General features: G+C 47.0%; 1 protein-coding gene across 2 annotated transcripts in view; it reads left to right on the top strand.

The window, feature by feature from the left end:
* The window catches only part of LOC134983161 (zinc finger protein 271-like), a 44,048-nt gene extending 23,922 nt beyond the window's left edge, over positions 1-20,126 (top strand). The window contains exons 6-9 of one of the 2 annotated variants that reach the window (XM_063948914.1): positions 6,473-6,584; positions 11,546-11,643; positions 12,565-12,676; positions 18,125-20,126. In XM_063948914.1, the coding sequence (XP_063804984.1) occupies positions 6,473-6,584; positions 11,546-11,643; positions 12,565-12,676; positions 18,125-19,863 (2,061 nt within the window). In that variant the 3' untranslated portion in view covers positions 19,864-20,126. The remainder of the gene's footprint in view (positions 1-6,472; positions 6,585-11,545; positions 11,644-12,564; positions 12,677-18,124) is intronic. The other variant, XM_063948915.1, reaches the window with a different exon arrangement.
* The last annotated feature ends 4,317 nt before the right edge of the window (positions 20,127-24,443 follow it).

Below are 24,443 nucleotides of genomic sequence, written 5' to 3'. Positions count from 1 at the left end.
AAGGGCTGCAGCAGAGACACTGTTGGGGAGATTCAAATGTTTGAAATTCAGTTGGGAGTCTGTTTTTTCCTATCTAATAGACAGGAAAAAACAGAGACCCAACCAATTTTTCAAACATTTGAATCTCCCCCTGTGAGTGTTCGATGTCAGTCAGACATATCCTGCTGCAGCTCCATCACCTCCCCCAGCGGTGCTGTATACTCCCGCGCCCTGGTTACCGGTTTTTCGTCAGTCACACACACCCCACCAAAGCTCTCCCGGATTGCGTGGCCGCACTTAGGGAGGAGGTGAGAGGGTCTCCCAGGCGGGACCCGCTGGAAACCGCGAGCCGGCCCGCGCGCACTGGCGTAGACACTGTGGCAGTACAGGGACCCCACTAGACCACCAGGGCAGGGGCACAGGTCGGTTTTACTAAAAACCGTTTGCTATATGGCCCACAGTAGCCGGTGGGGAAGTCCAGCAGGGGGATAAGGCGCTGACCTGTAGCCCCTCCCCCAGCGCGCCATTTAGAGTAAATGTTCCCGCCCTGGAGCTGCATCTCTCTCCCTCACTCACTCCCTGTCAGCGTTTGGGCGCCATTTCCACAAGCTGAGCTGATCTTGGGACTGTTTGGGCAAATCATCCTCTGTAAAGCCGCCTACATGTCAGCGCTGTGCATTTTACAGGACACTTAAGTATTCTACATGTCTGCTGACAATGTTAGTTTAGAAACAATGCATTTAGTCAGGGTTATGTAGTACAATTACCCTGTGATATACATCCAGTATGTACTGTGCATTCATATATCTATTGATTGTATAGCTGTACTTAGTATTACTTTGTATTGCTAGTCCAGCACAGTTTTATTGCATGTCATAATTTCTGCATTGTACATGTGATTGTGCATATAGCTGCTGCTGCTGCTGCGTGATTTCTATTCCATGTATCTCACTCAGATTGCTTTCCCTATATTCTGTACCCTGAGGAGGCTAGGTGCGTCAGGGTTATTGTTTAATATAGGTGTTCACAGGATATACTTATTCAGTATTTTACTCTGTGATTTTCAGTCACCAAATACCTCTTGAATTCTCTGTTTGTGCTAATACACGCACAAGGGGTTCCTGTTAAGGTATTAGACTGCTGATACTGTACTGGGTTGCCTGTGTATTGACCTTTCAGGTATGTCAGCTACAAGGGGCGACGGAGCTGCGGCTGATCCCACAGTGCGTGGTGGTGACGCTGCTAACACATTAGAGGAAAACATAGCAGCAGAGGGTTCAAGTTCTGAGGGTTCCCTACCCCCCAGTGGGACTGTAGCAACGGGGGTGCATAACGACCCACCTTGGGCTACTTTCTCCACGTTATTAAGTACGCTGGTAACTAGACTTACGCCCCCTATGGGACCTCAAATGTTGGTACAGCCGCTTATGGTCCCTGCGGTTAATCCGCCATGGACAGATCACCAGTCCACTCAGTTACAGCAATTGAACCGCTCACTGACTAAACAGAAATCTAACCCTCGCCCACCTAAGACCAAGGGGTCCTCTAAGTGGGCCATTACTTCCTCACAATCCACCCACGTCCCAGACACCTCGTCTGACGAGGAGGGCGTGTATACTGACCCCACAGACACTGATCCAGATACTTCTGATGGGGAATCAGCCTCACAGGTGGATGTTCCTGACTTATTGGAGGCTATCAGGCTGATTCTTCAAATTACTGATGACCCAGAGCCTGAGGCTACCTCTAAGAAACCGGACAGATTTAAACGTCAGAAGGTCGTTAAAAAAGTTTTACCTCATTCTGACCATTTAGTTGACATACGTCAGGAATCCTGGGAAAATCCAGGAAAGAAATTCACACCTAACAAGAGGATGCTGGCTCGCTATCCCCTCGCTGCGGAGCTAAGTAAAAATTGGGAAACAGCCCCGCCAGTGGATTTGCAAGGGCGCGGCTGGCAGTATCCTCAGCTCTGCCTGTCACTACCGTCACTTCTCTGAAAGACCCGACGGATAAACATGTGGAGGGTTAAGAGCGATTTACACCCTAGCGGGGGCTGTGCATCGGCCCACTATTGCAGCGACATGGGCTGCAGAGGCTATTGAAGCGTGAGCGCAGGAGGTGGAAGCAGAGCTGCCTTCCAACCTTTCTGATAATGCTAAACAGTGTCTCTCGTATATTGTCACAGCATCTCATTACATTAAGGAGGCGGCTTCTGAAGCAGGTATTCTGGCGCCCAAGGCTTCTACTACGTCCATTTTTGCTCGCCGGATTTTATGGTTGCTATCCTGGTCTGTGGATCTGGATTCAAAGAAAACCTTGGAGGTGCTCCCTTTTAAGTGAGACATTCTTTTTGAAGAGGACCTCAATAAGATAGTGGCTGAATTAGCTTCTGCTAAAACAGCGTGTCTACCTAGTACTGCTCCTTCGGCGCAGAAGGTTAAGAGTACTTCCTTTCGCTCCTTTCGTCCTTCAGGTAAAGCAAAAGGTCAGGCATACCCGAAACATGCTCGCACTTCCAAAACCATTAAGCCCAAATCTAAACGTGCCTGGGCTGCCCGTCAGCCTGCTTCCAAAACTGACAAACCTGCTGTATGACGGGGCGGGCCTCCCTCTGGGGGATCCCAGGGTGGGAGGCCGACTTCTAGGGTTTACCTAGGAATGGTTGAAGACCACTTCCGACACCTGGGTACGGGAAGTCGTCACTCACAGTTACGCCATATCCTTCAAGAATCGTCCCCCCTCATCGATTTTGCCTGACAGGTGTCCCTTCGGATCAGATGAAGGCAAAAACTATTCATTCGTTGGTATAGTCCCTCCCGGACACAGGAGTGGTGGTACAGGTGCCTCAGAGAGGTAAGGGGTACTATTCGCTGCTGTTCCTAGTCCCGAAACCGAATGGTTCCTCTCAGCCCATTCTCAACCTCAAGTCCTTGAACAAATTTGTGAGAGTCTCCAAGTTTCGTATGGAAACTCTTCGCTCTATTGTTCTGGCCTTGGAGCCCGGGGACTATATGGTCTCCGTGGACATTCAGGATGCTTACCTGCATATTCCTATTGCAATGTCGCATCAACAGTACCTGAGGTTTGCTGTGGGCAACCTCCATTGTCAATTTCAGGCCTTACCTTTTGGTTTAACCACGGCCCCGCGAGTCTTCACAAAGGTCATGGCGGTAATGACGGCTGTACTCCGCCGTGAAAGGGGTCAGGATCCTCCCGTATCTGGACGATTTGTTGATCCTGGTGAATTCCCCAGAATTTCTCCTACGCCATCTGGATATGTCGCTCCATTTTCTGCAAGCCCACGGGTGGCTAATCAACTGGAAGAAATCTTCCCTAGTCCCTGCTCAGAGCATGGTGCACCTGGGGGCGTTGTTGGACACTTACAACTAGCGGTTGTTCTTGTCTCAGGACAGGTTCTAAAACTTCAGGACAGGATTCGATGCTTCCTATCTTGTCCGCAAGTGTTGATACATTCGGCGATGCAAGTGCTAGGTCTCATGGTGGAGTATGCTGAGTTCCATTCCCACCCTCTGCAGAAATTGATTCTTGCCAAGTGGGACGGCCTGCCTCACCGGATCAGGTCTCACATGATCTCTTTGTCTCCGGAGGTCCGTCTGTCACTCAGCTGGTGGCTACAGGACCAATGATTGAGCAGGGGTTGTCCCTTCTGGATCTCCAACTGGGTTCTTCTGACGACTGATGCCAGTCTGAGAGGTTGGGGCGCGGTGTTGGAGCAACACTCCCTTCAGGGTCTGTGGACCAAGGAGGAGTCTCTCCTCCTGATAAACATTCTGGAACTGCGGGCGGTGTTCAACGCGCTGAACTTGGCCCAGCATTTAATTCAGAACAGACCTGTTCAAGTACAGTTGGACAATGCCACCACAGTGGCATACATAAATCATCAAGACGGCACTCGAAGCCGCATGGCAATGAGGGAAGTATCAAGAATTCTACAGTGGGCAGAACGCCATCTGCCAGCCATATCGACAGTGTTCATTCCGGGTGTCCTAAACTGGGAAGCGGCCTTCCTCAGTCGTCAGGACGTACATACCGGTGAGTGGAGCCTCCATACAGAAGTATTTAAATTCCTAGTGGACAAGTGGGGACTCCCAGATGTGGACCTGATGGTGTCTCGACACAATCACAAGGTTTCGGTCTTCGGAGCAAGGACAAGGGATCCTCAAGCAGCGTTCGTGGACGCTTTGCAATTCCATGGAACTCTGCCATACGTGTTCCCTCTGGTGTCACTCCTGCCCAGAGTAATAAGGAAGTTCAAGCAAGGAGGAATCCTACTTCTGATCGCTCCAGCGTGGCCCAGATGGCATTGGTTCTCAGGCCTTCAGAGACTCTTGTTAGATCGTCCTCTTCTGCTTCCACAACGACCAGACCTCCTCATTCAGGCCCCTTGTCTGGCTTTGCCGGTGTGGCTCTTGAAGCTTCCGTACTGAGGGCCAAAGGTTTTTCTGAGGCGGTCATTCAGACTATGTTAAAGGTCCATAAGCCGGCTTCTGCTCGGATATATCATAGGGTCTGGAGTTCTTACTTTGCTTGGTGCGCATCTCACAATCATGACGCTTACAAGTTTAATACTGCCAAACTTTTGGCCTTTCTACAACAGGGCCTGGATTTGGGCCTTCGTCTGGCCTCCATCACGGTTCATATTTCTGCCTTGTCGGTTTGGTTTCAGAGAAAAATTGCCACTGCCTGATGTTCATACATTCACTCAGGGTGTTTTACGGATTCAACCTCCCTATGTCCCACCTGTGGCTCCTTGGGATTTGTCGGTGGTTCTAGAGGCATTACAAGAGTCTCTGTTTGAGCCTCTTGAATCTGCAGACCTTAAGTGACTTTCCCTTAAGGTATTGTTTCTACTGGCTATTGCCTCGGCTAAACGGGTGTCGGACTTGGGTGCCTTGTCTAGTCGGTACCCCTATCTGATTTTTCACCGTGACCAGGCGGTTCTTAGGACACGTCCCGGGTACCTACCTAAGGTGGTGTCTTCTTTCCACCTTAGGGGGTCATTCCGAGTTGTTCGCTCGCAAGCTGTTTTTAGCAGCTTTACACACGCTAAGCCGCCGCCTACTGGGAGTGAATCTTAGCATCTTAAAATTGCGAACGAAAGATTCTCGAAATTGCGATTACACACCTCTTAGCAGTTTCTGAGTAGCTTCAACCTTACTCTGCATCTGCGATCAGTTCAGTGCTTGTCGTTCCTGGTTTGACGTCATAAACACACCCAGCGTTCGCCCAGACACTCCTCCGTTTCTTCAGCCACTCCCGCGTTTTTCCCAGAAACGGTAGCGTTTTTCCTCACACACCCATAAAACGTCCAGTTTCCGCCCAGTAACACCCACTTCCTGTCAATCACACTACGATCACCAGAACGAAGAAAAAGCCGTGAGTAAAATTCCTAACTGCATAGCAAATTTACTTGGCGCAGTCGCACTGCGGACATTGCGCATGCGCACTAAGCGGAAAATCGCTGCGATGCGAAAAAAATTACTGAGCGAACAACTCGGAATGACCCCCATAATCTGGAGATTGTGGTTCCGCCCTTTGTCTCTCCTGACTTGTCTTCCAAAGAGCGGTCTTTGGATGTGGTATGGGCTCTACGTATCCTAGTGAAGAGGACAGCTCCCATCAGGAAGTCTGATTCTCTCCTTGTACTGTTTGGTTTTCACAAACGTGGCTGACCTGCTAACAAGCAGACCTTGGCCAGATGGATTAGAATGGTGATTGCACATGCTTATGTACAGGCTGGCCTTCCAGCTCCTGATACCATTAAAGCCCATTCTACTCGGTCTGTTGGACCTTCTTGGGCGGCCCACCGTGGTGCGACCCTTGAACAGTTGTTCAAAGCGGCTACGTGGTCCTCAGTGAACACGTTCATAAGGTTCTATGCCTTCGATACTGCCGCCTCCCAGGATGCTTCCTTTGGACGCCGGGTTCTTGTGCCCGCTACAGTGCACCCCCTCCCATGAGGAACTGCTTTCGGACATCCCGATGTTATTCCCGGTGGAAGCCAGTGTACCCCGCTGCAGAAAACGAGATTTATGGTAAGAACTTACCGTTGTTAAATCTCTTTCTGCGAGGTACACTGGGTTCCACTGGGTGCCCACCCTGACGCACTTACCTTCTTTGGGTTTGTATGGCATTAGCTGCTGACACCTTCTCCTGTCGTAAAAAAATGTAGTGTATGTGGCTACTAACGGTTGTCGTCTCTTTTTACCTGCTACTGCATTGGACTGGTTAACAAAACTGTGCTCCTGTGCACGGAGGCGGGGTTATAGAGGAGGCGGCGCTATGCATTCTGAGAACAGTCAAAACTTTTAGCCTGTTGGTGCCTCGGATCAAGATCCTACTCTACACCCCAATGTTATTCCCTGTGGAACCCAGTGTACCTCGCAGAAAGAGATTTAACAACGGTAAGTTCTTACCATAAATCTAATGTTTTCTGTTTTTTTGTCTATAAATTTCCTTTGTTATTTAGAGTGAAGCCCAGACTGATATTACTGTTGAAGATACAGAGGGAGAAGAGGAGATGTATGTGATGGATGATCAGCAGTGTAAGGAGGAGGAAATCCCTACAGATATCAGCACAGGTGACTAATAATCACTATGTACAGAGTCACATATTCTCCTTGATCAGTCATTACTTCATTCTCTTATTCTACACCCTCCTCTGTCAGCGCAGACTAATGAGGACAAAGTGTCTGCCCAGTGGGAGAGTCAGGAGCCTGTTAGACTCTGGGGGTGATTCAGACCTGATCGTAGGTGTGCTAAATTTAGCACATCTCTGATCAGTTTCTCTGATATGCGGAGGGGGGGACGCCCAGCACAGGGCTAGTCCGCCCTGCATGTCAGGCCCTACCCCCCCTCCTGCAAGGGTGCAAAAACATTGCTTGGCGGTGATGCTTTTGCACCCAGTGAGTAGCTCCCTACCTGTGCAGACTAGCTATGCTGGCAGGCGGCTACCCGCCATGTTTTGGGTCGCAGAGGCTGCATGTGACGTCACACAGATGTTGCGGCCTGCCCCAGCAACGGTCGGGACATGCCTGCGTTGTCCGGACCGTGCCACCCCAAAGGCGTTCTAACGCCGTTGGCACGCCTCCTCCTGCCCCGCGACCACCTCTACCTGTCAATCAGGCAGAGGCGATCACACCAGTGAGATGCTTTCACATCTCACTGGGTGTGCACGCGCCGTGCGCACTACACAAAGGGATTCGTGCTGCGTTCGCTGCCGTTGCAGCGATCGGGTCTGAATTAGACCCTTTGTTTCACAGCTCATAGTCAAAAGTAAAGGAGCAGATCCATTTAGCCATGGAGTCTGGCACAACTAAGAGTAAAAATTAGACAGTCAGATGGGTAGTCAGTATATGGCGCCCAATGGATCTATTCAGTCGTAGCTCCGTTCAGGCGTAATCAGCTGCCAGCGCCGGCATTTCAGCTCTCACACTTCGCCACGGGGGTGGTGAGCTGAAACGAGCGAAAACTGATTTATATTAACTAACCGGACGAATTCTAATTCAGCCAAAGGGGTAATTGACATTACTGAGGGGTGTGCGCGGCAGTATAAAAAGTCTGATAATCACATATATACAATGTACTCAGTCACTGTGTTTCTTTTTCATCCACTAGGGGTCACTGGAGTACTCTTGGGATATGGACGGCTTCCGCAGGAACAGGGCACTGAATATTTAAATTTAGAACTCTCCACCCCTCCATATCCCAGAGTACCCCAGTGTTTTTTTCTGTGCTCATCGGAGCAACAGGGCTGGTGTGGGGCTCCCACACTTAGTGAATATTTTTTGATTTTGATTTTAATTTTTAATTTTTATTTTTACAACTTAAGCACATCCCTTCCCAGTTTCTGTAAAAACGTGGGTCCGGGATAGTGCCGCTGCACGGAGCAGCGCATGGCGTGTCGGTCCTCACAAAGAGCACCCTTACAGCCACATGCAGCTCACAAGACTGCTGCTACAGCTGGACGAAGCTTACAGATAGAAGCCCCGTCACAGCCATCGCTTCTGGAGTCAGGTATGCTGGGGGGACGGGGCGGTCAGCGCACGCTGCCGCCCAGCTGTGTGGGGACAATGTACAGAGCCGGCGCCGCTGCGCCCCCACCCGCCTCTCCTAACTGGCCGCCCCGGCAACCGCTCCGATCAGCGCCGCGCTCCTCCGCCGCTAAGACCCCGCCAGCCGCCGCTGCAGGACCGCTCTCCATTACAGCGCTCCCCGGCTCCCTGCACCCGATCGCGGATACCCGCTCCACGGTAACTTCCGCTCAGACAGCGGTACACGTGCCACAGGGGAGGGAGCAGAAGGGGGGGAAGATACACTTTAGCGGAGGGCTGCAAAAAGGGGGTGACAGCATTAATGACATAGGCTGTTAAGCCTATATTAACGGGTTTGCTGCACTTGTTAAATATACCCTGCACTGTGAGGCATGGGGGCCATTTTAACCATGCTTCCTGTCTTCCTGTTGTGATTCCAGAACATTCCTGTCCTACATCTCTACTCCACCGGAGGCGCAGGGGTTTTAGTGGGAATTTGGGATCAGGTTTCATATAGTAGTGGCCACGTGCACTGCTCTTGGCCAGATATATAGATATAGAGACACCTTAGTACTATTTTACTGAGTCGTGCAAGTTGTCTGTCTTTGTGTATTGTATTGTCTGTCTGCATAATGAGTAAGGCACCAGCAAAACCAAAAAAAGCAGTTTCCCTGCCATGTCTGTAACAATACCACATGTACAGTATGTTTTGTGGATTCAGCTACGAATACAATTTCTGCTCCAGTTTCAAAACCGGTTTCATCCCCGGACCCGCCATGGGCTACGCTAGCGGATGTCATGGCTGCATTGCAATCAGAATTGGCCGCCGCTCGACAGGAGCTGGAAGCGGCAAGATCTGAGTCTAGGGTGAGACCGCTAGAACTACCGGAGGCGTCTCAGCCTTGCCAAAAGTCCAAGTCCATTTTGGGTAGTAGGGATAAATTTCATTTTTCTTATGATTTACCAGTTTCTGCTATGTTGCATTCTGGCGATTCTATGCCAGACCTCAGTGCGCAAGAGAGGGCGAAGTAGACCAGCAGTCAGATAGATAGTGAAGATTTTGACAGCCCAGGCATTGATAATCTCATCAGAGCGGTGCATCAGTCTCTGAAGTTTACGGAAACTGAGGAGCCTCTGACAAATGATGAAGTCGTCTTTGCTGAACGGCAGAGGACTCCGATGTGTTTTCCTGTTTTGGGATCTCTTAATAAGATGTTACTGGAAACGCGACAGAATCCGGATAAACGTTTTTCTATACCTCGCAGATTTAAGTCTAGTTACCCGTTTCCAGAGGCTGTGACAGCTACATGGGAGAATCCGCCATTGGTGAATTCGTCTGTGTCTAAACTTACTAAGAAATTAACCATACCAATACCAACGGCTACTACGCTTAAAGACCCTTCAGACCGTAAAATAGAAGCTATGCTAAAATCCATGTATATAGCAGCAGGAGTGTTGCTTAGACCTGGGTTGGTTGGCATTTGGGTTACTAAGGCGCTGATGGTATGGATAACAGAACTCAAGTCTGCCCTACATGGATCACCTTATACTTCTCGCTGATCAAATCTGGGAAGCTGCTGATTATCTATGTACAGCTTCTACTGACGTCTGACAGCTCACTTCTCGCCTTTCATCGTCGCTAGTTACAGCACGACGAGCACTCTGGCTGCGCTCTTGGCAAGCGGAGATCAAAAGAGGTATAGAGGCGTTACCTTACGGTGGCGAGAAGTTGTTTGGTCCAGAATTGGACAAATGGATTGCTGAGGCCACGGAAGGTAAGTCTGTTTTCTTACCATTGCCTCCAACGGTACATCGACGTAAATACTCGGGCCCGGCGTTCAAATCCTTTCGGCCTCAGCCCTTTCGAGGCCGTTGTAGAGGACCAGCCATGCCCGGTAGACGAGGTCGAGGGCGTGGTTTCCAACAAACCAACGCCAGTCGTCAAGGCGCTAAGGTCACTGACAAGCCAGTGGCATGACGGACTCCCAGCTCATCTTGGATCTCCACTTGTGGGAGCACGCCTTCAGATTCGGTTATACCAACCATGTTACGAGCTAGGAAGCCGGTTACGGCAGCTCATTATTACAGTATTTGGCGTGCCTATATAGGTTGGTGTGAAGCTCGGAAGTTTCCGACATCATCTTTCAAGTTATTCCGTCTTTTGTTATTTCTACAGACGGGGTTAGATGGAGGACTGCGTTTATCGACACTAAAAGTGCAGGTATCTGCTTTGTCAATTTACTTTCAAAGACGATTGGCTCTATTGCCGTCTGTACACACTTTTCTGCAAGGTGTCCTAAGAGTACAGCCTCCATTCATTCCACCTACAGCGCCATGGGACATGAATCTGGTTTTAGATTTCTTACAGTCCTTATACTTTGAACCCTTACAACAAGTGGATATTACATTTCTCACTTGGAAACCAATTTTTCTTTTAGCCTTAGCTTCAGCAAGGCGTGTTTCAGATTTGGGTGCTTTGTCGTGCAAGCCACCGTATTTGGTGTTTCATGATGACAGAGCGGAACTTCGGACGAATCCCGCTTTCCTACCAAAGGTAGTGTCATCTTTTCACATCAATCAACCAATAGTAGTTTCTGTGTTAACAGGAGACTCTGGAAGGTTGGATGTGGTACGCGCATTACGCATTTATGTATCCCAAACGTCGACAGTTCGTAAGACGGATACATTGTTTGTTCTCTATGATGCTGCCAAGATGGGTTGGCCAGCTTCTAAGCAGACCTTATCCAGATGGATTAAACTGACCATACGTCAGGCTTACCTTCATGCTAGGTTACAGCCGCCTACATCAGTAACAGCTCATTCCACACGTGCTGTGGGAACAACATGGGCAGCGAGTCGTGGAGCTTCTACGACACAGCTTTGCCGGGCGGCTACATGGTCTTCAGTGCACACGTTTGTGCGCTTCTACAAGTTTGATACGTTTGCGGCATCAGCATCTAGCTTTGGCCGCCTAGTGTTACAGGTGCCAAACAGCTCTCCCGCCCACGGGGGAAACTTTGGTACGTCCCAAGAGTACTCCAGTGGCCCCTAGTGGATGAAAAAGAAAATAAGATTTTGGTACTTACCAGGTAAATCCTTTTCTTTGAATCCATAGGGGGCACTGGACGCCCACCCAGAGCAGTTTTACCTGGTTTGTGGTAAGTTCAGGGGATCTTATGGTAACACACTCTCACCGACTGGTTCAAATTATCAAGTTCTATCGGTTATGGTGTCAACTGTTTAGTTGTCAGTAACGTTATGTGTCAACTTTATTGTTGTCCGTTATGTTATATGTAATTCTCCATTGTCAACCTCTCTAGCTCCTGTTCGGCTCAGTAAAAAACACTGAGGTACTCTGGGATATGGAGGGGTGGAGAGTTCTAAATTTAAATATTCAGTGCCCTGTTCCTGCGGAAGCCGTCCATATCCCAAGAGTACTCCAGTGCCCCCTATGGATTCAAAGAAAAGGATTTACCTGGTAAGTACCAAACTCCTATTGTCTCCTACAGATGGAGTCAGTAACAGGAATACCCCAGAGAGATGTCCCCGTCCTCTTTCTTCCCAGGATCATACAGAGGAGAATCACAGTGTCCCCCAGGAGGGTCAGGTAGGTGGATGTGAGGGTCTCGCCAAATACCAAACTTACTTTACACTATGAGCCTGATCTTGAGCTGCACGCATTGCTGATGTTCACGTAGTTGATCGATTATTTGCAGGCGTTTAATTCAGAAAATCCTGCGCAGAGTGTACGCGCAAAGGTGTGGTTGCGATCAGGACAGACGTTATCAGAAGTGGGACGGCAAATTGATGGGTGAGAGACGGTGACTGGGAGAGGCGGCCTGAAGTGAACGCATAAAGGCCCTCATTCCGATTTGATTGCACGTAGCAACTTTTTGCTGCTCATGCGATCAACTTTATGCCGCCTATGGGGGAGTGTATTTTAGCATTGCAGGGCTGCAATCGCTTGTACAGCCCTGCTATGCTTAAAAAGTTTCCTGCAAAACAAGACCAGGCTCAGACTTACTTACTCTGTGCGACGGATCCAGCGACGAAGGTCCCGTAATTGACGTCAGACATCAGCCCTCCAAACGCCTGGACACGCCTGCGTTCGCCTCACCACGCCTGGAAAACTGTAAGTTGACGCCCCGGAACGCCTCCCGCCTGTCAGTCTTCTTGCGATCGCCACTGTGATCCCTTTTTCCACTGGCGGGGAACAACGCGTGTGCGTAATGCGGCCGCTGCGCATGCGCAGTTCCGACCCGTTCTCACCGCTGCGACAAACTGCAGTGTGCGAACAGGTCAGAATGACCCCCAAAAAGTGCAGTCGTAGAGACCATAGTCAGCTGGAGAAACTGCGTCTGCCATAGAGCTGTCAGTTATGTGCCGATGGTGGTATCTAAAGAATCACTCTGGCAATAGATGCTGCAGCAGAGGCCCTATATGATCTGTAGAGACACTGTGTAAGTCTTTATACAATGATAGTTCTCTGTTTAATCTCTTTTCATTGGGTATTATCGGGCTTTTTTAGGATGAAGACCTGATTGTTATTAAAGTAGAAGATACAGAGGGAGAGGAGACGTATGTGATGGATGATCAGCTGTGTAAGGAAGAGGAGGAAATTCCTACAGATATGAGCACAGGTGACATACAGAGTCACATATTCTCCTTGTTCTGTCACTACAGCAATCTCTTTTTCTACACCGGGGCCATGGGCAGGGTCTTTTCCACAGCCCCTGCATCGTGCCTGGAATGGAATCCTCCTGCCAGTAACACTGTTTCAGTGCTGCTCAGATTGACCAGTGGGCGTGGCCAGTAAATAAATAACCGTCTTGCCACTCTTTTTAGATTTAAGCAGGAACCCAGAGTTAAGGGGAATTAAATATAGGAATTATTTGAAATAATCAAGGCTGGTGATGAGTGTGCACAATCGAATGTTGCATCTTAGATAAGAAGAGAGCATATACTAATAATATTTTATAGGTTATGGTAGGTGACGGGATTGTGAGAGTGAGTCTATGGGCCTCCTTTCGTGTTGGTTCTAACCCCAAATACAGAATTTACTAAAGGTTGGTTTGAGCTTTTGGTTTCTAAACCCATATTCCTATGCGCCTGACATGATTTGAAAGCGCTGCATAAATCCCAAGGAGCTGTTGCAGACCATTTCAAAATGTCTCTCTCTGTTTCCCAAGAAACTCTCTCAACCAGGGTTGGTATTGTCGAGATTGGCTTTGGTATCCCAGAGGTCACCATACCGACCCTGGGATCACGGTCTCCAGAATGCCGGCAGGGGGAGGTGGGTGCACAACGAAGCCCCTTGCAGGTTCTATTCCCACTCTAAGGGTTTCATGGACACCCACGACTGGGAATAGTCCCCGTTAGTCGGCATGCCGACTGTCGGGCTTTCTAACCCTCGGGATTCCGGCTTCTGTATAGTGACACATGACTACATCCTCTCAACCACCATCTCTCTCTAGCTGCTGTCGTATCTGCTATCCTTCACTCTAGCTGCTGTCCTTCAGTCTTCCGCCAAACTTCTGAAGAGACTTAGGTGGTCATTCCGAGTTGTTCGCTCGCAAGCTGCTTTTAGCAGCTTTGCACACGCTAAGCCGCCGCCTACTGGGAGTGAATCTTAGCATATTAAAATTGCGAACGAAAGATTAGCAGAATTGCGAATAGACACTTCTTAGCAGTTTCTGAGTATCTCCAGACTTACTCGGCAACTGCGATCAGTTCAGTCAGTTTCGTTCCTGGTTTGACGTCACAAACACTCCCAGCGTTCGCCCAGACACTCCCCCGTTTCTCCAGCCACTCCCGCGTTTTTCCCAGAAACGGCAGCGTTTTTTCACACACACCCATAAAACGGCCAGTTTCCGCCCAGAAACACCCACTTCCTGTCAATCACATTACGATCACCAGAACGAAGAAAAAACCTCGTAATGCCGTGAGTAAAATACCAAACTGCATAGCAAATTTACTTGGCGCAGTCGCAGTGCGAACATTGCGCATGCGCAATTAGCGGAAAATCGCTGCGATGCGAAGAAAATTACAGAGCGAACAACTCGGAATGACCACCTTAATTACAACTTTCTGTCTTACCCTCTTCACGACTTTCAGCAATCAGGCTTCTGTCACTTTTACATACTCATCTTCACTGATTTCTCTGTTGCTTTCAATACTGTTTATAAATATTAATTCCATTAGCCTTTATTTTTCAGTTCTTTCCTAGTTCACTTCCTACCTGTCCAACTGCACCTTTACTGTCTCTACCACTGGCAGATCCCTTCCTCTCCCTATCTGTTGGGCACAACAAGTCTTTGACTACTGACCTTTGCTATTCTCACTGTACACATCTGTGCTTTAGGTCAGTGGTTCCCAACAAGTCCTCAAGTAGCCTCAACAGTTCATGTTTTCCAGGTCTCCAGGATTGCAAGTGAAATAATTTGCTCCACCTGTGGGTCTTTTAAAATGTGTCAGTGAGTAATGAATACACCTGTTCAACTGCTAGGTGACCTGGAAAACATGAACTGTTGGGGGTACTTGAGGACTGAGGTTGGGAACCACTGATCTGGGTGGATAAATGCACTAATTCAGGTTCCAGCGCCAGCACTACGTGGATGACACCGTCTCTTCCCCAGTCTTATCCCTTTTTATACTATCCTCTATAGGCAACTGTCTCCCTGCTTTCTATTCATGGTTATAATAATGTTGCCTAAATATCAGCATGTCAAAAACAGAGCTTTTACTCTTCCGTCCTTCCAGAGGTTCTACCTCCCCTTAAGTCTCATTTACTGCCACCATGTTTGACTACTCCTTTATTCCTCACATCCAGTTTCACTTGCAGTCCTATCAACTCCACCTTTGCAATATTGCTAGAGCACACCCCTTTCTTACTCACTCAAGATGCAAAACAAACTCATATCCATTCTCTCATCATTTCCCCCTACTGCTGCCTCTTCTCTGGCATTACTTAAGATTTTTCCATTCGCCATACCACAAATACCTACTCTGGCTTCCTATGGAATACTATCCCACGCGTTAAACCTGATTCTTACCAGCAGGTTGCCTTTTCTCTGATAACTAGCACTCACTACTATCTACAATACTTCTTCCACACCACTATCTACCTATAAAATTCCTTACCACACCCAATGAGACCAGTTGCGGAACTTGTGAGTGGTGTGCCAAGGTGCAAAAATATAATTTGGGCCCCCTCCTCCTTCCCAACCCAAGTTCACAATATGCCACACTGCAGTGGGTGACAGTGTAAGTCAGGGGCCGGCATTGACATAGAGAGACAGAGGTAGGCAGTAGGTGAGAGACAGTGGGTGACAGGGGTACAAGCATAATGTCCTGTGCAGTGCATAGAACAGGGGGCATGCATCTTGGTGGGTTCAGGAACAGAGTGCCCTCTGCTCTGTCTGTTACTTATTGCCAGTATGTGGCTGTGATCATCAGAGCTGATAGGTGATAGGACTCTATCAGGTCAGCACACACAAGGTCATCCCTGCCTCCCTAAGGTAAGGGGCAGGTGCTTTAGGCAGTGGGGCCCACCCGGCTCTCTGCACTAGGCCATTCATCTGATATTGCTGAAAATAGTCTGCGAGCAGGCCAGGGGGTAATTCATTGCTGGTCTTGGCAGCAGTGGGCCCCTAAGTCTTCAGGTGCCCTGGTGCAATGTACCTGCTGTACAATGGTAGTTCTGCCTCTGAATGAGACTCTTCCCCAGCCTCAAACTTGTAACACTCTCTGAATTAAATATCTTAATTAAAGCTTAAGCCACTTCTAACTATAAATCTGCATGCAACCTCATAACTTTCCAGTATCCACTTTGGGCCACATCCTCTGCTCTTGCCACAGATCTGCCATTTTCCAATTAGGTTATAGCCGTGCCCTTGCTACCATTTGTGTCCATGTCTGCATTTATGTCTACCTTGTTTGTCTCTGTTTTATGTATATTATATTTTCTCTGTTGTCTCTCTAGAAGTATTGGGATTACCTTCAAAATTTTGCTCTGGTTCACACTTCGAGTTACTCCACTGCACACATGCTCTGCATGCATGTCGTAGTGGTGTTTTACATCAAAATAAGAGACAAGCCTCAATTAGTAGTATACACTGTCTATCCCTCACTCTCCAAATGAGGCCTACATATGCTCAGTGCATTTGTTACAGCCATCATTTGTTATTTTTAATTTTGAAAATATCCTGCAGAATGGGGGATATATTTAAATGTTCCCCGTATATAAGGAATCGGTTAATATATATGAGAACACATTCTTATGATGCAGGGACAGCTCACCGCTTAATGCACTTCACAAATATAGTGATCATACTTTTTGTTCCCTTTCTATTCAATTCCATATTATCCTCTAAATCAACTAGCTCTAGCTCTGACAGCCAATAATAGGCCAATGGCAGAGCTGTACCAGTTGCACGTAATGATGCACCCAAAGCCTCACTGTATTTCATGGTCCCCATTTCAACCTTGATAAAGTATCGCCATTGATATTACTAGCCCCAGGTCTATCTTTCTATTCTAGGGTGTACACTGACTTATGTACACTTGTAGTACCTTGTGTACAGAGCAGGGCAAATATGAGAATCACAGCTAAGGGGGCTATAAATAGAGCATCCCTGCTACATAGAAAAAAACACTGACATTTCTGAAGTTAGTGGGTGTCCCAGGCGACAGTGTGTGGTTAAGGAAGAACCATTTGGCGGCACTGAGGAAGTAGCGGTAGAGGAGGCCTCACATCTCAGCAGTGCCTCCAAAATGTAGAGCAGGTCTGGTATCTCAGCAGTGCCTCCAAAATGTGGAGGTCTGGCATCTCAGCAGTGCCTCCAAAATGTGATGCCTATTTCTTCCATAATGTAAATAAACAGATGTGATAGATAAGATAGAACAGGTGACAGGCTAGTAATTCCTTTACCTTAATATGACAATACAGTTTTGCCTCCACCCAAACCTTAATCTAATTTTGATAATCCACCTGGGGAAGGTTTGGGGAACACCTGCACCAAGAAGGCATAAGGAGTGGTGAATTATGGATTATACTTCATACCTTCCTTCTACACTTAAATCTACAGACATTAGTTTACAGACCAACTCAGAATTACTCCAAGGCAAAGAAAGTGTAATTTTATTGTACAGGATACAGTTTCAGCAGTATTCTTACAGCTCCAAACGAAAAGTGAATTGGGTTAGTACAATAAGACAGTATATAAATACGTGCAAAGTGACTACTATATTTCTACCTTAGCTCTTATTTATTTATTACCAGTTAATTATATAGCGCACACATATTTTCCAAAGTGCTTTTACAGAAAATATTTGGCCATTCGCATCAGTCCCTGCCCCAGTGGAACTTACAAGCTATAATCCCTACCACATGTAAACATTTGTGCTAGGGTTCATTTTGTTGGGCGCCAAATAGCCTACCAGTATATTTTGGGATTGTGGAAACCCACGCAAGCATGAGGAGAATATACAAACTCCACATAGTTAGGGCCATAATGGGAATCAAACCCATGACCTCAGTGCTGTGAGGCAGTAATGCTAACCATTACACTGTCCTTACTTCCCCTGGTTAATCTTACATACAGAGATATATGTATATACTGTAGCTATATCTGTTTTTTTTTATCCAACATCCTTAAAGATTAACTAGAGAATAAGCAACACAAATCCCTGATGATATCAATGCCTATACTGCTGATCCACAATAAACCTTCTCCCTTGTGTACCTCATAAAATAAAATGTATTTTGCAAATCCATACAAAAAGTAATCTGGGCTCAAACAGTATTAATAGTTAGCTACAACACTGCGTTAGGTTCTCATAAGATGAGGCAAGGCTTTTACTAGCTGTGTTCTGCTAGCAAAATCAATACCCTTTTAGATTTCGGGCATAAACACGAACGGAAGCACCGGGTTTTACAACCCGATGCTTAGTATATAAACCCCCAAGTCTTGATATATCTCCCCTGGTATGAGGCCCACAGCCTGGGAGTTTTGGCACAGTACTGTTCATTGTGGTAAAACTAGCATTTCCAGTGGATTGATATTACCATATCTTTATTTTATTCCCAGCAGATGGACACCACAGCGAGAACACTTCCGAGGGACACCTCTGTTTATCTCCAGATAACCACATCACACGTGACACTCTAGCAGAAAATCTCCTCACCGCGTATATAAAGCCATTACTTCATTGTGCAGATATACCATATAATCCATATTATGTGGGATGTTCTCCTGATAAACCGGATACTACTGCATGTGATGTAGCCTCCAGAGGAGAGAAAATATTTCCATGTCCTGAACGTGGCAAAACATTTACCCGGCATGCAAAATTTTTTAATGCTCAGAAACTGCCCACAGCCAGGAAGCCATACCCTTGCTATCAGTGCGGAAAATGTTTTCTAAAGAAATCGGATCTTGTTCGGCACCACAGAATTCACACCGGCGAGAAGCCGTTTTCTTGCTCGGATTGTGGGAAATGTTTTACGCAGAAATCCAACCTCCTCACACATCAGAGGATTCACACCGGTGAGAAGCCATTTTCTTGTTCAGAGTGTGGGAAATGTTTTGCACAGAAATCAGGTCGTATTGACCACCAGAGGACCCACATGGACGAGAAGAGATTTAGGCATTCTGACAGTGGAAAATGTTTTACGCAGAAGCCAGGTCCCATTAGTCAGCAAGGTCTCCACATAGACGGGAAGCCATTTTCATGTCCCGAGTGTGGGAAATGTTTTCTGAAGAAGTCAGATCTTGTTCGGCATCATAGGATTCACACAGGGGAGAAGCCATTTACATGTACGGGTTGTGGGAAAGGTTTTGCACAGAAATCCAACCTTTTTACACATCAGAGAACACATTCATGCACAAAGCCATTATCAAGTTCTGAGCGTGGGAAATGTACTGCACAGAAACCAAATCGATTGGACCCTCAGAGGACCCGTATGGATGAGAAGGCCGTTAGATGCTCGGATGGTGGTAAATATTATACACAGATATCAGGTCCCGTTAGTCAGCAAATAAGTGGAAAATATTTTACACAGAAGCCAGGTCCCATTAGTCAGCAAGGTCTCCACATAGACGGGAAGCCATTTTCATGTCCCGAGTGCGGGAAATGTTTTCTGAAGAAGTCAGATCTTGTAAGGCATCAGAGAATTCACACGGGGGAGAAGCCATATTCCTGTTTGGGTTGTGGTAAATGTTTTACACAGAAATCCAACCTTATTACACATCAGAGAATCCACACCGGTGAGAAACCATTTTCCTGTTCCAAGTGTGGCAAACGCTTTACACAGAAGTCAGATTGTGTAGATCATCAGAGAATCCACATGGATGAGAAGAGTTTTAGATGCCCCGCCAATGAGAAATATTTTTTGCCCAAGCCGGATCCCGTTAATCAACAAATAATCCACACGGGGGAAAAGCCAGTTTCATGTTCCGAGTGCGGGAAATGTTTCCTGCGCATATCGCATCTTCTTAGACATAAGAGAATTCATACAGGAGAGAAGCCATTTCCGTGTACAGAGTGTGGGAAGTATTTTACTCAGAGATCAAGTCTGGTCGAGCACCAGGCAATTCACATGGGCGAGAAGCCATTTACATGCTCCGAGTGTGGGAAATGTTTTACAAAGAAATTTGATCTGCTCAGGCATCAGAGGATTCACACAGGGGAGAAACCATTTCTGTGTTCCGAGTGTGGGAAATGTTTTACGCAGAAAGGAATTCTTGTAAGACATCAGAGGATTCACAAAGATAAAGGGGTATATGCAATTCACGGCGAATCGCGGCAATTTTTTGCCCTTTTTTAATTCGACACAATTCGACAGGTGAATTCCGGCAGGTGGCTGCCGGAATTCACCATATTCAATGAAAAACGGATTCGACAGACCCACGGGCGAAAATCGGCCGATTTGGCGGATTTTGCCGCGATTTTAAAAAACGGGAAAAACCCGGAAAAAAAAAAGGCGTGGGGTCAATTCAAGTTTGGAAATTCGACAGCAGTGCTTTAAGACAGTAAATTCGTCATTTTCAATCCGCCACACTTTGGAGGGTGAAAACAATAAAAAAAATGTAAACATGTTTTTTTTGGTGTTTTTTTGGGGGGGAATAGCATATCTATTTATATTAGAAGGGATTAGGTACTTTTTTATTTTTTTTTGGAGGCACAAGTATTATTTATATATTTTTAAAAATATTTTTTTTTTGTTTTTGCTTTTTTATTGCTGGAACGGTAAAATAAAAAAAAAAATGGCGTGGGGTCCCCCCTCCAAAGCATAACCAGCCTCGGGCTCTTCGAGCTGGTCCTGGTTCTAAAAATGCGGGGAAAAATTGGGCAGGGATCCCCCGTATTTTTAAAACCAGCACCGGGCTCTGCGCCTGGTGCTGGTGCCAAAAATACGGGGGACAAAACGAGCAGGGGTCCCCCGTATTTTTAACACCAGCATCGGGCTCCACTAGCTGGACAGATAATGCCACAGCCGGGGGTCACTTTTATGCCGTGCCCTGCGGCCGTGGCATTAAATATCCAACTAGTCACCCCTGGCCGGGGTACCCTGGGGGAGTGGGGACCCCTTCAATCAAGGGGTCCCCCCCCCCAGCCACCCAAGGGCCAGGGGTGAAGCCCGAGGCTGTCCCCCCCCATCCAATGGGCTGCGGATGGGGGGGCTGATAGCCTTTTGTGATAATGAAAAGATATTGTTTTTTTCAGTAGTACTACAAGTCCCAGCAAGCCTCCCCCGCAAGCTGGTACTTGGAGAACCACAAGTACCAGCATGCGGGAGAAAAACGGGCCCGCTGGTACCTGTAGTACTCCTGGGAAAAAAATACCCAAATAAAAACAGTACACAGACACCTTGATAGTAAAACTTTATTACACACTGCCGACACACACATACTTACCTATGTTGACACGCCGACTGCCACGGTCTCCGACGATCCGAGGGTACCTGTGAAAAAATTATACTCACCTTCCAGCGTCCAGAGGTACATCCACGTCCAGAGATAATCCTCGTACTTGGCAAAATAACAAACCGCAAATACCCGACCAGCGGACTGAAAGGGGTCCCATGCTGACACATGGGACACCTTTCCCCGAATGCAGAGAGACCTCTCAGAGTGACAGCTGTCACTGAAAGGTCTCTAAAGCCAATCAGGAAGTGCAACTTCGTTGCGCTCACCTGATTGGCTCTGCGCGTCTGAGCAGACAGCGCATCGCACAGCTCCGTCCATTATATTCATAGGTGGGAACTTAGCGGCTAGCGGTGAGGTCACCCGCCGGTCAGCGGCTGACCGCGGGTTAACCCCCCCCGCTAGCCGCTAAGTTCCCACCATTGAATATAATGGACGGAGCTGTGCGATGCGGTGTCTGAGTTCAGACAGCGCACAGCCAATCAGGTGAGCGCAACGAAGTTGCGCTTCCTGATTGGCTTTAGAGACCTTTCTGTGACAGCTGTCACTGACAGGTCTCATTCGTGGAAAGGGGTCTCATGTGTCAGCATGGGACCCCTTTCAGTCCGGCATGGAGCGGGTGTTCGCTTTGTTTTTTTGCCAAGTACGTGGATGTATCTCTGGACCATGGCTGAGGTGAATATATTGAACTTTTCTTTTCAGGTATCCGTGGATTCTACATGGAGAAGAGGACCGATGTCGGCGTGTGAACATAGGTAAGTATGTGTGTGTCGGCAGTGTGTAATAAAGTTTTACTTGTCACGGTGTCTGTGTCCTGTTTTTATTTGGGTATTTTTTTCCCATTAGAACTACAGGTACCAGCGGGCCCGTTTTTCTCCCGCATGCTGGTACTTGTGGTTCTCCAAGTACCAGCTTGCGGGGGAGGCTTGCTGGGACTTGTAGTACTACTGGAAAAAACAATATCTTTTCATTATCACAAAAGGCTATCAGCCCCCCCATCCGCAGCCCATTGGATGGGGGGGACAGCCTCGGGCTTCACCCCTGGCCCTTGGGTGGCTGGGGGGGGGGGACCCCTTGATTGAAGGGGTCCCCACTCCCCCAGGGTACCCCGGCCAGGGGTGACTAGTTGGATATTTAATGCCACGGCCGCAGGGCACGGCATAAAAGTGACCCCCGGCTGTGGCATTATCTGTCCAGCTAGTGGAGCCCGATGCTGGTGTTAAAAATACGGGGGACCCCTGCTCGTTTTGTCCCCCGTATTTTTGGCACCAGCACCAGGCGCAGAGCCCGGTGCTGGTTTTAAAAATACGGGGGATCCCTGCCCAATTTTTCCCCGCATTTTTAGAACCAGGACCAGCTCGAAGAGCCCGAGGCTGGTTATGCTTTGGAGGGGGGACCCCACGCCATTTTTTTTTTTTATTTTACCGTTCCAGCAATAAAAAAACAAAAACAAAAAAAAAATATTTTTAAAAATATATAAATAATACTTGTGCCTCCAAAAAAAAATAAAAAAGTACCTAATCCCTTCTAATATAAATAGATATGCTATTCCCCCCAAAAAAAACACCAAAAAAAACATGTTTACATTTTTTTTTATTGTTTTCACCCTCCAAAGTGTGGCGGATTGAAAATGACGAATTTACTGTCTTAAAGCACTGCTGTCGAATTTCCAAACTTGAATTGAATATGCTTTTGTCGAATTGCAGCACTTGTATCATTGCAGAAAAGTCGAATTTGCAAAAATTCGAATTTCAAAAAGTCGAATTTTGAAAGTCCGTTTTTTGGTCGGAAAGCACTGAATTGCATAGGCGAATTTTTTTGTTGGGCGAAAATGACCCGAAATTCGACAATTTCGGGAATTCGACCGCAATTGCATATACCCCAAAGACTTTTTCATATTGTGAATTTTGAGAAATGAGTTAAAATTATTATTATTGTAATTATTATTATTATCATTATTATCCTCAATTATAAATATATATATATATATATATATATATATATAGCGCCACTATTTTACACAGCACTGAATAGAGAATATTTGTACTTCATATCAGTCCCTGCCTCCTTGGAGCTTACTGTCTAAATTACCTGACACAAGCATAATTTTGACAGAATACAATTAACCTATGGGTATGTTTTTAGAGTATGAGGGGAAAACCCATGCAAACACGGGGAGAGCATACATACTCATCACACACAGCCAGACTGCACCTTTGGCAAGTGCCAGAAGGGCAAATTGCCCGATGGACAGATCGATCACTTCAAGTCTGGCCAAACATCTAAACATCCTGGCACTCTGCTCAGTGGTCATGCTGAAACGGGCCATGTCATGAGGCCACACCCTGTGATGTGTGGCCACGCCCCCTCTTTCTGTGCACAAAGAATGCTAGGGGACAGTTGTTTCCCTCAGTCCATCCCTCTGCACACAGATAGGGCCTTGGTCGGGAACTGAACTCATGCCTGCAGTGCTACACACTGTGCCACCTTTCTACATAGAAAACAATTATGTTGAACATTGATCAATAAACTGCCAGAAGTATGGGAAATATTTGACACAGAAAATAGGTATTGTACAGAACTGAAGACTTCATCTAGGAGGAAACTAATCATTCAGTTGTAAAACCATTCAGTTCAACCAACCAATGTAAAAATAAGATCTAAAAATACAACTTGTAAACTAAGAACGGCAACTCTTAGAGATAATAAAAAGGCCATTTTATCATTAAAAGGTCCTAGTAGTTACATGTGTCACTTTTCTAGAGTTGTACATTGGTAACTTGGACAATTGTAAACGGAGGAACAGATGGAAATTGACAGGAAGTGCAGGCCATGAGAGTGTGGGTGGCAGAAAACCATGGCAAATGTGAAATAAATATATTCTGAGTATTTATGTTACAACTATTAATGTTGGTATATGTAAGTGCCATATTACTTAGCTTGTATCTATGCCCTTCTACCCGTAGTTTGCATCCAGTGCCATAGGATGCTTGGATGAACAGTGGAGATTGCCGCGCATGCCACCGGGAGTTACGTCAGGGCTGCCCACTTAAATGATTAATTGAACAAATGAATAAAACTTTAATCCCAAAATGTGAATGTTGAGACCATGATGGTAAGACACATGGGGACAGATGTATTAAACCTGGAGAAGTGATAAGTGCAAAGTGATAACGCACCAGCCAATCAGCTCCTGTCATTTTTCAAACCAGTAATGATTGGCTGGTGTGTTATCACCTTCCACTTATCACTGCTTTATCACTTCTCCAGGCAACATACATCTGCACCTTGGGGCCTAATTCATGTTTGTTCGCACGTGCAATCGCAACTGCGATATTATAGGCTACGGAACTGCAAAAGTTAGCAAGTGACGCTGCCGCACAAATGAAAAGAGACGCCCGCTGGATCCATCGCAATACACATTCGCAGCCTGTACGCAAAAACAAGACCCATCGATGCTAAAGGGAAGGTCTATGGCTAT

This window comes from Pseudophryne corroboree (genome assembly GCF_028390025.1).
Source record: "Pseudophryne corroboree isolate aPseCor3 chromosome 3 unlocalized genomic scaffold, aPseCor3.hap2 SUPER_3_unloc_1, whole genome shotgun sequence".
Taxonomy (NCBI): domain Eukaryota; kingdom Metazoa; phylum Chordata; class Amphibia; order Anura; family Myobatrachidae; genus Pseudophryne; species Pseudophryne corroboree.
The sequence above is the reverse complement of the archived record's forward strand: the minus strand, read 5'-3'. Positions and strand labels throughout refer to the sequence as shown.